The sequence below is a fragment of the Stegastes partitus genome, unplaced genomic scaffold (assembly GCF_000690725.1).
Source record: "Stegastes partitus isolate 25-593 unplaced genomic scaffold, Stegastes_partitus-1.0.2 Scaffold122, whole genome shotgun sequence".
In the NCBI taxonomy this organism is placed as follows: Eukaryota; Metazoa; Chordata; class Actinopteri; family Pomacentridae; genus Stegastes; species Stegastes partitus.
In genome coordinates, this window is record NW_007577853.1 from 518021 (window position 1) to 532316 (window position 14296).

Here is a 14296-nt window from a genome sequence, read left to right on the forward strand (position 1 = left end):
TAAAAACATACAAAGTAAAATAAGTGGTATTCACCCCATTTAAAGTGATTCATTGAATTCTGTAGCCACTTGATCCCAGACATCACACAAATAGTAAAACATAGATCACCTGAGTGCAATGTGTCTGAAATGACTGAAGTATGAAGACACCTGTATCTGGACGGTCCAGTCACTGGTGAATCAATACCTCTGGCTATAACGACACTATGAATACCAAAGAACGCTCCAAGCAACTACATGTAAAGATTATTGAAAAGTCAGGGGATAAGTCAAGAAAATTTCCAAGGTACTGATTATCCCTACGAGTGCAGTTAAATCAGTCATTAAAAAATGGAAGGAAAATAAATCTGCCAAGAGCAGGCCGTCCTCAAAAGCTGAGTGACTGTGCAAAAAAGAGATTCGTGAGGGAGGCCACCAAGACTCCTCCTGGATAAGTGATGACTTTTTATATCCAAAAGGTCAAAGGTGAAGTCCTCACAGACATAGATGTAAACTACAACCTAACTTGTTGGGTACTGATGTCACAAGAACTGAGTCTTCATTAACAAGTTGAAGCAAAAATCCTAAAGAAGTGAAACGTGGTACTCAGTTTTTCTCTGGTACCAAAAGTGCTGATATGCTGAGTTGTGTATGGAAATATATTGTGTTTAATTTAGCAATCAGACAAGTTACGGACAACCAGAATGCAAATGTTTATTTTGAACTGGATTCATTAGATTGATAAATTCCTTTTGGTATGGAATGTGGTATCAAGAATCATAGAATTTCAGTGGTATGGTACTGACTACCAAATTTCTGGTGTTGTGGGACTAGAAAACAGGGATCACCGCAAATCAAGATTCATCATCTGGCAACCCTGTCTTCTAAAAACTATGCTTCATAGATATAATGCAAAATTCTCTTATACGTTTTGAAAGAAAGATATATATTTTCTCCATGCAAGATAAGAAAGTAACACTTTAAAGGAAAGGCTTCTGTTTTAAAGGGGCCACAAGGTCTATGTAGGAGAATGATGGAATAAGTCAGCAACAAGACTTTGGCTTCGGAGATCAGGTTCTCTTTCATAACATTCGTTTTGTGTCTTACTATGGGAACGCTGCATCACCCCATCAGAAGCTCAAACATAATGACGCCGGCCCCAGTTGGCTGGCACAAGTGACACCTATTCAGGAAGGCTGGGGAGGCCCTCCTCCTATATGCTAGGCTAACATACCTGTCGTTAAAAAAAAAAAAACCCCTTCTCGCTCCTCACAAAAGCCTGTCGACAACTGTAATATCGTGTGCTAAGTTAAGCTGTCCAGAGACCCAAGTGCACAACTCTGTTACATGGTGCTTGGCTCCTTGTTGTACAAACGCACACGAACAGTAGCAATACTCTTCTACAGATAGCTCTGGTGCTAAGTAGCAATACGTTCACTGTAGGAAGAAGAAATATGTCCAACACTTCAGCTACCAATACCGTTAGAAAAGTAAGACTGTATTTGACCCTCACGCCAGCCAGGCTAATAGCAATATTTTAGTTTAATAGTTGTGCTAGTGTTTAGAACCTGTTGGCTAACAATGGCTATGGCCAATAGTCCCAGTGAAGTCATGAAAAGCCAGAAGCTTCGGGATACACACCTGGTGTGTGTGACATGTCTGGACTGACCACAGGCTCAGAAAGCCTTAACCTCCACCCACAACTGCTTTCACTGCGGTGTTCTCCCTCAGAAGGTATTCCGTCGTTGGTCATCCACCAGGTCAGCCTGCCCAATGGAGACCAGCGGATGAGCAAGGAAGCTGTGCCACAAGGCGAAGTGGAAATATCTGTCTGTGTCTACACTACACCTGGAGTGAGCTAGGAAGAAGCAGCATCCCAGCTCCTGGCCCCTGTCTTCCAGTCACACAAGACAGACGACGATGTGAAATTGTGAGTGATAGAGGCTCATGGTACCTGCCAGATACCATTCAGCCGCAGGTAGCTACCCACCTTCAGCTGAAGGCGTCCTTGTCTTCTGCAGTTCCGTCCCTCCACATCAAGACATACCACTTCCAGTCCAGCCTTACTGACAAGTGCTACAAGGCAGCAGCTCTGGTAGCGAGAGCCCTCAATGCCTCCTCTATCCTGATGGCTTACCAAGCTGAACTAGATGAGGAAATGACTGCGAAACCAGATAACACATTGTGGGACGAAATCGAACCATCACTGATCACATACTCTGCCTCCACAAGGTAGCGTACAAGTTGCAGTGAGGGTGAGCGATGGCTTGTGACAGCGTGGTGCCGTCACAAGCCGTCTCTCACCCAGATCTTGCGCTCAGGCTCGCCAAGGTGGATAAGCTGCTGTGGCCCCTTAGACCCCTGGAGGTCCCAAGAACCCGTGGGCTCGAAAGCAATCTCCTCAGACCAGACCACAAGCGGGCCCTCCACCCCCATCTGCAACTGTGACAGGGAGTAGGAAAAGGATTGATTGCATCTCCTCAGGGGAAGAGCCAGAGCAGCCTGTCCCCTTCTCTAGCCGCTCTGCCCCCTCTTTGCTCCATTTCTGAGCAAGTTCAGCGGGACGTGTTCCCTGCAGAGTTCAGATCCCTGGTCAGCATTTAAGTAACAGTATTGTCACTCAAGAACTTTTCATGTGCATTCTGTCATAGAAAGGTCCTAACATATGCAACCGGGCAGATTGCTAAGGGCGCTGGCCACGAACTCTATGAAAAAAAAGAGAGATGTTGAAAAACAGATCAATCTTTTCTGCCATAACACAATCTACAGGGACTCACGTCCATACAGCTGTGACCGAGTCAGCCCTCTCTCCCTGCCCTTCCCATGTTGACTGCACTCAGTCAAAATGGGATGAGCAATGCCTTCTGTTCTTCTGACTGCACAATCAGAGAGCCCCACTGTGAGTGAATGCACTGGCGAGTGAACAAAGACTCTTCTTTTTGCTTTTCCACCGATGGCGTCATTGTAGCCCCCACAATAGCCAGGAAAGCACTGGCTGGCAGAAATGTTTCAACTTCTGACTGGCCCATCGTGGCCATTACCACACTGTCTCAGGCATGGGGGAAAATATTTCACCCCCAGAGTGGTTTAGTCTGAACATGGTGGTACTCCCTACTTTTTGGTGCACTAGAGCCGCATCAACTAGGTAGTTCTATGAACATAAGTGGTAAGTGTTTGACAACTGGTGCTAGAGTCACAGGCCATCCCTTCTCAGTGTCCTGTGGTAGTGATTCTGTCATTCCTACAGGACCTCACGGAGAATGGTAAGGCTTTCTCAACCATCAAGGCAGCTATTTCAGCTTACCATACTGGCTTTGGGGAAAAGACAGTGGACCAACACCTTTGGTGAGTGAATTCATTAAGGGTACATGGCATAAATTACCCAAGACAAAGCCTCTGGCTCTGCTGTGGGATATTCCCATAGTAATAAACACTCCATTCTGTTGCCCTTTTAAACTCTTGGAATAGGTTAAGTAAAAAATGCTGAAGATGTCCTTGTTGGTAAATGGTCTGCACTTATATAGCGCTTTTCTACCTTTGCGGCACTCAAAGCGTTTTACAATGTTTCTCATTCACCCATTCACACACACATTCATACACCAAAGTTGTTGCTGGTTTTAGTGTCAGCTAAGAGCACGGGGGAAATCCACGCACTTTCTGTGTATCAGGCATGCACTCAGTTTTACTCATGGAATACTAAGGTACATATTTTGGATCATGTTAGTTCCTTTAGAGGATGACTGCATCAGGCTTGTAATTTCTCAATCGCCCAATCCATGTTGAAGACTAATTATGATAAGAAGTGTGTTGAGTGTCCTTGTTTTATTGCCCGTTGTTGGTTCCGGGTCTACAGGCAAAGTTTTCAGGTTTGCACGTGGTGGGCTGGAAACTTAGTGAAACGGACTATGTAATCCTGATCCCCAATCAAAAGAAAAAAAAAAAAAACCTGTGTGTGTCACATCAACATTTTGAAGAGGTATGTCAATCATAAGAATGGCGCTGTTACATCTTCTGTAGGTTCCCCTGTTGCCTCTGTGTCTGCCACACAGCCCTCGTATAATCCCAGTGATGACAGGTTGGATGACTACCACAGTTCTACTTTCTGTGCACACCTCAGAAACTCTGAGATGCAGTCTGACTTAATTGCTTATTTAGATCATCTTCCCATGGTGTCAGCGTTGATATCTGAAAACTCATACAACACTATATTTTAACCCATCACTTTTCAGTGGTGTTCCCTTTCAAACCCATGTGCTGAGTCATAATATCAATGTGGGCGGTCATAATACCCATTAAGCAGCATGCCTACCAGCTTCATCCCATAAAGTATGCCCTAATGCAGCAAGAGGTAAAGTCATCCACTCATCGACCACAGTCTTGCCATTCCCAGTAGAAGTTCCTGGAACTCACCTCTGCTCCTTGTCCCTACACCTGATCAGACCCAGTGCTTCTCTAATGATTACTGCAAAGCCATTTACACACTTCCACCCCCCTGGCCACAGCTCGAGCCCAGCCTCGCTTCACGCCCCTAGCCCAACCAACCCGGCCGTTAGAGCCAATCCTTGTCCCAAAGTTATGGATCCAACTTGCCGACTTCCCTTACCTGTCTTGTTCCAACGTGCCAGAGACTGCTCACCTTGGAGACCTGTTACAAAACCAGATTCTTCTCCCTTTCCACATATGGATGCCTTTGTCATTCCAGATCACTTCGCACATTATACTGTCATATCCTTTGGTTCTGAGAAATGCGTCAACCACCTTGCAGCAGCTGATGAACACTGTTCTAAATCATTTCGGTAATTAAAAAGTTTATTTGGATGATATAGTGGTCTATTCATCCACTTGGACTGAATATGTGAAAAGTGAGATATTTGATCGCTGGCATGCAACTCCCTCATGCTTAATTTGGCTAAAGGTGAGTTTGGGAAAGCACTGCTGCCTCGCAGCAAGAAGGTTGCCAGTTCGTGTCCCGGTGGGGGCACTGGAATCTTCCTGCGTGGAGTTTCATGTTCTCCCCGTGCAGCGTGGGTTCTCTCCGGGTTCTCCGGCTTCCTCCCACACAGTCCAAAAACATGTTGAGGTTAATTGGNCGTCCACTAGATAGGGCCTCCTTGTTCCTCTATCAGTAAAACTACTTGTGGAGAAAATCAGGATCCAAAAGTTACTGGTCCTCATATTTCACCTCCAAAGGCTTTTTCTGCTTTAACATTGTGACAGTAATAATGTAACAACGTTAAATTTTGGTCCAGTTTGCAAACCAGTGCTCGACACACAACATTTCATGCAGAGACACAGCCCCAGCGAATTTACTGCAAACATTATGAATGAGATTAGCCAACATTTTTGGGAAAGTGCCCTTTCCATCCAGACAGACAATTCTGAGACAGAGAACCAAATAGTTAGAAACCCACTCTTTATAAGCTCGTGCCCATGGGATTGCCTTCCTTATTTATCCACTCCCCAACCCAGGGAGGATGCGAATGAGACGGGGGTAGAGGATGCGGGTGGTGGCGGTGATGCGTACTGTAATAATGACAGGATAAGCAACTCTCTCTGTCCCCAGAGGGAACAAAGCGGCTACACGTTGGTGAAATTATCTGCAGCTAAACACCGGCTTTTCTGCTCATTCCAGTGATTTATAATGACGTCCACCACCTCCCAATGTATTCAAGTTCATCTGAAAATGTCAGGGAAGAAAATTGTCTGGGGAGAGGCTTCATCATAAAGCCAGATGTTTATCCAAGTATAAGGGATTTTTTTTTATTTTGGAATAGTAAATTAGAGTCTGAGGCGGCAAGCTATTGCTATATTAAGAGAGGGTGGAGATCAAATACAGACGCAGTGCTTTGAGAGAGATTAATGGCAAACTTCCCCCCTGAAGAGAGCCACTGAGAACAACTTTTTCTGGATAATTACTAGTGAAATTCACAGTAAGAAAGAACACGCAGCTTTTTGTCCTGTACTTGTCTGACTATTTGATTGCTTCACCTTGAGCTGTCTGCGAACGCGGTCGATGAAGAACTTCCAGCAGGTTTCTCTTGTATCCATCAATCCTGAGCTGCGAACCTCTGGCCTCATGCTGCCAATGATGTTCTCCACCTCGTCGTCTGGGAACAGGTCAGGAATCTCTCCTGTAAGTAATAAAACGAATCACATCACTGCTTGGCGCCGAGTTTTGCAGGCAGCTGTCGCAGTTTGCATTTCGTAGTTTTTTTTTTTTTTCTGTAAGTGAACTAAACTTGTGCAAGAACTCTTGAGAAGTTTCTTATCTTGTTAAGATCTGAGCTGACACTGAGCACCGAGAATCTTATATCAAATCTAGGTGTGTTAATGGAGGTGGTGGCGGCAGGAGTTCAGACGCGGGGCTTATGCTAATGACAAAATCTGATGTAAGTCACAGCCTCACAGAAGCTAAGATGAGCAGTGCAGGGAACATCAATGTTGATGTACAGTACATATAGCACCTAAAACTATTAGCATCGAGCCTGATCTACACCAAGACTCTTGTGCTTCATCTCAAATCGCTGCTCTGGTGTAACAAAAAAAAAAAAAAACAACAATAATATATATATATATGGTTATGATGTTAATGATATGTCAATATTTGCCACATTCTTAAACAGCAGTCAATGAGCACAACACCTGGAAAAATCTGATCAGCAGTGGTGTGGACCAAGTCTAACTGTAACCCTCTGGACCAAAGATGTGCCTCTTTTTCATGTTTGCTGATGTCCCATAAGTAGTCAGTCCGCAACACTTATGGCTAAATCATAGTACATCATAGATACAAGTGTGGTTGTGGTTGGATGTTCAACAATGTGGCTGAGTTGTCTGCTCACAGCAAAGACTACAATAAACTCTGACCACAGGTTTCACACACAGGCTGTATATGGCATATGGATGTAGCCCGGGTGACGTCACATATTGGTTTGCGGACTAGCATTTTAAAACCTTGAGTCTGGAATTGATGTAACAAGTGAGGGGTAGATCTGACTTAGAACTCAAGGACAATAACAACCTGTTGATTGTATCTTGATTTTATTGTCTATTTAACTCTGCACAGGGCCATAATTTAGAAAACAAACATCATGTTGTTTTTAAAAACTCTTGAACTTGCTGATTGAAACCATAAACCTACTGGAAAATGTTTTCTGACCAAGTGAGACGTGGGATTGTATTCTCGTTGACTTCTTCTTGCATTCAGAAAAGCTACTTCCTGCTATGTTCACTTTAAAGACCCAAAAGCTAAGTCTATCTTTTATTTACATGTGTACGGACTTAAGAGAAGGTGTGTTTTGGTACTTATGAATTGAGTTTTAAATAAGGGAGTGATGTATTTGATCTGCTTAATGAGCACAGTCTTGCTTTAATAGTCAAGCTTCAAACAGGCAGTAGTGTTGCTTTGTGTGTCCTTTGTAGAACTATAAAAAGTGACATTGTACATTCACGTAATGCTGAAACCACAACAGTTGCAGCTAATTTCTATTCACAGGAAATCATCTCCATTCATTATATTATGTGTTGCACCCTTAAAATGTCAAGTATAAATCTAGATGTGAGTCTCGGCATGACTCGCAATTCTTCACAATGATGTGTTGTAGCTGATGAGTAATGGTGCAGAAATGGCACCACAGTGATTTGTTGCCGTGGCGAAGCAAAAGCGTTTCTCTCTTACAAAACATGACATGCAGTAATTAGCGAAGCCTGCTGTTACCCGATGCCAACAGATCGTTGACCAGAACGAGGAACTTCTCGTCTGCCACTTGGGCGTCAGTCATTAGGAGCACGGTGCCAATATTCTTCACGCCAGCTTTGATGTAGAGGGACGCCAGGTCACTCTGGGTGACGGGGAGAGAGAAGGAGTTGGAGTGGGAGAGTGACACACATAATGAGATTGGGCTGTGAGAGGGCCACAGATTTGTTATTTTGCAGTGATACAAGCCTGAGACCTGTGAGGATACTGTGTGGATTACCAGCAGCATACTGTGAGGATAATGTCTCCTTCAAATACACCTCCATGTTTAAATATAAACCTCCAATTGAAATGTCATTTGGCTGCCAGATCTGTATACATGAAATCAACTTTTCAAGACCAAATATGAAACTAATTGACTTCTTCATATGGATATTTCTACAGTGTGGTGTGTTGTTGGGTGAGTAATCCTCTTCAAACCTTGAGGTCGGCGATGCTGTAGCCTTTTCTCAAGGTGATCTGGAAAACCTCCAGATTGGAGATGAAGGCAGCCAGTCGGGTCAGACTCTGCTTGCCACTGCCGCCCACACCGACCAGCAGCGCATTGCCCCGTGGAGACTCCAGGATTCGATTTATACGGCAGCTACATGTGGAGGAGCAGACAGTCGGGGGAGGGAGGAACAAGAGGTGTGAGGGAGGGATCGGTGGAAGGATGAGATAAAAGGTAGGGGAAGGAAAAGCTGGATAAAGACAATCTCTGACTCATAAGACAAACAGAAAAAGACAAACAAACACAGGTAGCCTCTGTCTCTTCCTCTGTCTGCTTTAATGCTGCCTGTTACCACCATCCACATTACAGTTTCATTGACACATATTAGAATGAAATGGATTTTACATTCGACAAAATTGTACGGCGCTCCAGAGAATCTTTACGCTTTCAATAAAACAAGATGAGTGTTCCTTTTTTTCTCTTCATTTTAACTTAATGAACTGGTTTCAGTATCACTTTTGCTGCTCCATTTGTGTTGCCAGAAAGGATACAACTCTGACCTTTTACTTGCTGTCAGTTTTTACATACAAATTTCACTTGATTTCATCGCTTACAGTTGAAACAATATTTCAAATTTGATCTTTTACTCTTGAAATGACAGTTCAGATGCGTTCATTTTGAACAATTCCACCCATGGCTCAACAGCTTTCAGTGCTTACTTATCAGCTGACATTAAGATAGACTAACGAGCACTACAGTTGCTTTCATCTACTACACTTCATTTGGCAACTGTACTCAGCTCCTGCCCCGTGGCAACCCTGAATGTGTAAACTGTGTGGAATGTTTGTGGAGCAAATGTACAGCAGGATGTATATCTTTAAAGACTACAGTTGAAGTGCATGAAGTGAACATGAACTGCTGAACAACCCTTGTCTGTGTAGATTCTCAGACATCCAGGTAATGTTAACCTGACCTGTAATGATCTCAGGACTGTGACCTAAGAACCTGATGAGTCTCTAAACAGAGAGGGGAGTCTACAACACCACTCATCAGGTACTTAACTTAAGTAGTCTTGAGATCCCTCACAGGGCAGTTTCACAACCACTAACACTTTGAGCGATATGAGTCTTTGGTCGCTAATGGGCTGTAAGCCATGTGCTTTGGGGCAAAGTTTGGGCTGCATGCAAATGTCCACAGAAAAGCCTGCATGGACTGTCACAGTCATGGACAGCTGTGGCTCAGGTGGCCGAGTGGTTGTTCTCTAATCGGTTCGATCCTCTACCCCTCCCGGTCGAAGTGTCCTTGGGCAACACACTGAACCTGAAGTTGCTCCCAATGGCACCTCACATGGCAGCTCTGTATGAATATGTGTGTGAATGTGAATGAGAAAACACTGTAAAGCGCTTTGAGTACCACTAAGGTACTATATAAGTGCAGACTATTTACTATTTACTGTCACAGTAAATGACGAGCCTGACTCACTCATTCCTTTGTATACGTTTTCTGCACTGCATTCATTACACGACATGCCCAATCGTCCCAGCTGTAATCCAGGCTCTCCGCATGTAGCTCTGCATACGGCTTGGTAATGTTCATTGTGGTTGTTGCATGTAGCATCTTAGCTCTGGATCTGGAGAAATGTCTCATTTCACTGTGTAATGTACAGCTGTATGTGGTTGAAATGACAATAATGCCTTTTTAAACCTTTGAACAGACTTGGGAAGATGATGAAATTTACATCATACAAACCCTGGCAGACCTTTGTGAACTCGAGAAAAGGGTAATACTGGTTTTACTGTTCAAATGACAGTATCTCAATTTCATCTCTTTTACTTCAACTGCTTTCAAATTTACTGGTCGACAAAAATACTGCTTGTTTTATGGGTCTGACAACAACTGACAATTAAACGGCTGCCATCAAACGTTAACTCAGCCAAGTCATACTTGTGGCTTTACCTGCGAATTGAACTTTGTTGCTATGTACACAAGCTGGATTATCTGAAGCCTTAACATGGAGCCAGAAGGAGGAGCAGAAGTCTACTTTTCTCTCAGAACACTTGAATTTCAATATGCTGACATGGTATTGTGGACATTTTGCCAAATGACACAAAAATGTAATGTCTAGTCTAGTTTTAAATTCAGAACGAACATGCTTGCTTTCAGCAATTATACTTCAACTGTTGCATCTACTTTCAGGTAACACCTCAGCTGCCATCGATGAATCCACTTCACAAGACATTTAAAACCATTTCAGCGATCTGACTTCAAATGGCACTAATACTCCTTTAATTACTTCCACCAGAAGCAGAAACCTCATCATCATGTTTGACTTGCAAAGAACTGACAATGTTTTACTGTTATTTTGCATTAGTCACCTTACCCATTAAATGATGAGAGCCTGCTTTTGTATCTGTCTGGTGGATAATTCTGCTGCATGCCAACATTTAGAAAACACCACGTTGAATGACAGCAGGTGGCAAGCATTACAACTATAAAAAGGACAGACCTTTTCAAAACAAGAACTTGATAGTTTGATAAATTTAACCTAACAATATCATGCAAGCAGGCACAATTTCCTACTCAACAACTTTCTTTTTTTTTTCTTCCACCTGTGCACATCATCACCCTCTTTACCAGGAACCAGTCCCTTCTAGTTTGACACACACATTATGTGTGATATTTTTTCTTCACCTTAAGATTTTCGTATTTTGTTCACATCACTGTATTCTAGACATTGCTTTTTTTACCACATTCTGCCCCCTCAGCCCCAAACCCATTAGTTGCCACTAAATAGAAATTTACAGTATGATTATTGTAGATTTTATTCAACTGTACTCCGAAAAGAGGAAACAGAACATTTGTCCAGGGCGATCTTTAGGGGTAGATTCATCTACATTTGATGCGCTATTAAATATTTGGGGCAGAAGGACAGTATTTGTGGGACTGGAACAAAATAAACTACTCTGTGTGGTTCATGGGAATAAAGCAACATGTCACCGAGTGCAACAGTGTGCCTCACTAATGAGCTTTTAATAGTTTTTAGGCAATAAAGGAACTCTATGGCAGAAAGGAGTGACTTATATCAGGCACAGACAATACTTGTTAGTAAGATTAGTGTATTTGGTTTTGGTATTTGTCAATATAAAAGCTACAGAATACCATCAGCCTTAAACTTTAACAGACAAGCTGATCAGCAGGTCAGGTTCCTCGAAATTACACGTTTCTCCGAGACAAATCCAAATATTTCTACCCAATCACTTTTTTTTTTTCACTAAACTTCAACTCTGGATTCTTGTTCGCCTATCATGAAATCATGAAATATGCTACTTTTTCTTTTTTCTTTTTTTTTTTACAGATTTGCCTGTCTCCACTTTTGACAGTCTCTAAAATGGAACTGTTAATCCTAAAATACCTGCGATGCCAGTTGATTTCTTTGACAGACAATGAAAAGACTGACAAACCCCCCCTTTTCTTTTTTTCTTCACTCTCTCTGTACTCTCTCCAGCATTTCAAACTTCCACTCACATGTGAGCCATGGCGTCCTCAAACAGCACCAGGTTTAGGGTGGCGTTGACCTCATTGTAGCTGTCCAGCACTTCCAGCAGGATTTTATTGAGGCTGCTCCAGGACTCTGCAGCCATGTACCTGGCCTCCCCCGGCCCACGGGCGAAGTGGCAGTACAGGTTCATCTCCCTGGCCTGCTCCAGAGTCTCCTCCGTGTCCTCGGGGAGCGATGCACACACACACATTGCGGTGGTAAACATACAGAGCCACACTAGCCCTGTCAGCATAACATTAGAGTTAAGCTTAAACAGTCTGGACAGGGACACAGCTGAATATCACAGCTGCGCAGAGGGTGACCTACTTCATTTTTACCCTGGCAACTGTTGGGCCCCGAATATTTCACTGGAGAGATTTTGTGTGTCTCTCAGGAATGCATGTTTCCTCTGAAAACAAAAAGCTGCAGAAGGTGTGATGAATGATGTATTTTTTTAGTACAAATTCATGTCTATATTATGCTGTGGTGCGGTTCTCATTTTCGTAGTATCAAGCACACTTTCTTACAGTCAAAACCTCCCTATGGATTTCATTTGCTTGCGTGTAAGAAAGATTGCGAGAAAACATGTTGCCTATTGCTCTGTCACACAGAGGCAAATTGTCACAGGTTTACATTAAGTGCAAGCTGTGAGTAATATATTCCAGAGTGGGCAGGATTATTCTCTCTTCTCTTTCTGTGGGTGAGTGTACACATATACTTGTCAAGTTCTTCACTGTGGCATGAGTAGTGTGCATGTGATAGAGCCAAAGAGTGCAGTGAGGGAGCAGTGGACAGAAAACCATTAAAATGTTTTCCAATTTGCCGGACTGACAGCGCAAACCCTGACAGCCAGCCGCCATACCACACTGATTAATATTCTCTCCAGCTCTCGCCTGGCCCTCAACCCCCAAACATTCCTTTTTCTGTTCTCCTCTTTCTCCTCGCTGTGTTGACCACTGATGTCCAGGTCCAGACAGAGCAGGCAGCGTAATGATTCCACCCCCCTCCACCCCACCCTTGTCTTCCTCCGCTGAACTTTGTAAAACTCTCACCTCGAAAAACTTTTTCACTGTGTCTGCCTGCAGCTTATCAAAGACCTGGAAGTCCTGCTCCTCCACCAGCTTGTCTCTGTAGACCCGGTTGGACTCGTGCAGGTAGATTTTCAGCAGGTCCGGAGGGGCTTTCAGACACTCGCCGGTACAAAAGAGAATGCCCTGGGCAGAGAGGGGAGAGAAGAAGGCTTAGAGTTTCATTCCAGAGGCTGATTTGGCCCATTTACGCCACAACAAGGCGGGAAATACAGCACAGTCACAGCGGGTAAATCAATGGATATTGAGTGGACAAGCTGTTAGTAGTTGTGTCAAGAAAACTCAGAAAATAATGGCAGTGCTTTTCTTTCATCTCACTATCTTGGGAGTGTTAATGCATGTGGAGAAGTTCTGTGGGCAGGTGTTGGCTGGACAAATTATGAAAGATCAAGGAAAAAACAAAAAGTGTTTATTTTCAAACAAGAACAAAGCTCTGTCTCAAATTCCTCCCTATTTGCTACTAGTGCACCATATTTTATGTCCACCATTATAACTGAGTATTCAAATTCACAGTATCAATCTTATACTAAAAAACTGCAAAAGAAAAGCATGTCCATCACATTTGTATGTAAAAGTGTGTCTGATGCCACAGCATAGCTTCGGTCATTGCTATCAGATGATTTAATGTAATTTTTAGCAGATGACTTAATGATCATAAAATAATAGATTGTGTCTGCAGAAAAAGTTTGATCATGACTGCTGGTTACGGAAGCATTTGTGGTCAAATTTCACACACTACTTTCAGGATCTGACAGCAGAAAAGGAAAAATATATGAGGAAAATTATGTATTGTGGATGCATTAAATCAGTGTATGGGATGGCATGGAGATAGAGTTGGGTTTGAGTGGAGGTTCCTTCACTTCTCTCTCTCATTAAAAATACTTTTTGAAAATATGCTTTTCTATATATGTGTTAATGGAAGTGATTAACAATTCAAATGTGTAATCTAAAAAAAAAAAAAATAATCTATTTGTTTACATTCATAAATTTCTTCTTTCAGAGGCCAGAACCCTTTCAGCAAAAATCAAAGGATCAACAAACGTCCTCCAGTGGGGACCCAAGGGTCTGTATAAAACTCAATGGTAGTCCATTAAATAGTTGAGAACATATGTATAAGTCAATAGGAATCATCTTATGGGGACAGTGAATGTTTGTACCAGCATGTTTGCCAATTCAAGGCCTTTATTGGTCACAAACACAGCTATACACGGTATAACATGCAGTGAAATGCTTTGGAATTCATCTTGTAGATGTGGAGTTGTTCTACTGGATAAGTGAAAATTCTGACCTGCTTGTAGGGCAACATTAGAAGTCAGGGAATTAAGAAATTCCTTAAGATTAATCCTCTAAAAATTGGAAAGGAGAAGTGTCCATGGCAAGTACAGTGCCTATAAATAGTAACATTTGTTGCTTTTTAACAATGAATAATGGCCAAGTTACCTTGGCTTTTTTTTTTTTTTTTTTTTTTAATTACAAAATAAACAAAAACACTCTTTTATGCCAAAGAA

The 14296-nt window shown here is 42.7% G+C and overlaps 1 protein-coding gene across 1 annotated transcript in view; it reads right to left on the reverse strand.

The window, feature by feature from the left end:
• The window catches only part of dnah9 (dynein, axonemal, heavy chain 9), a 190233-nt gene that overhangs the window by 73216 nt on the left and 102721 nt on the right, over nt 1-14296 (reverse strand). Inside the window, exons 48-52 of the mRNA XM_008278388.1 lie at nt 12753-12914; nt 11688-11884; nt 8153-8315; nt 7694-7817; nt 5968-6110 (exon numbers count right to left, since the gene is read on the reverse strand). Of these exons, the coding sequence (XP_008276610.1) occupies nt 5968-6110; nt 7694-7817; nt 8153-8315; nt 11688-11884; nt 12753-12914 (789 nt within the window). The remainder of the gene's footprint in view (nt 1-5967; nt 6111-7693; nt 7818-8152; nt 8316-11687; nt 11885-12752; nt 12915-14296) is intronic.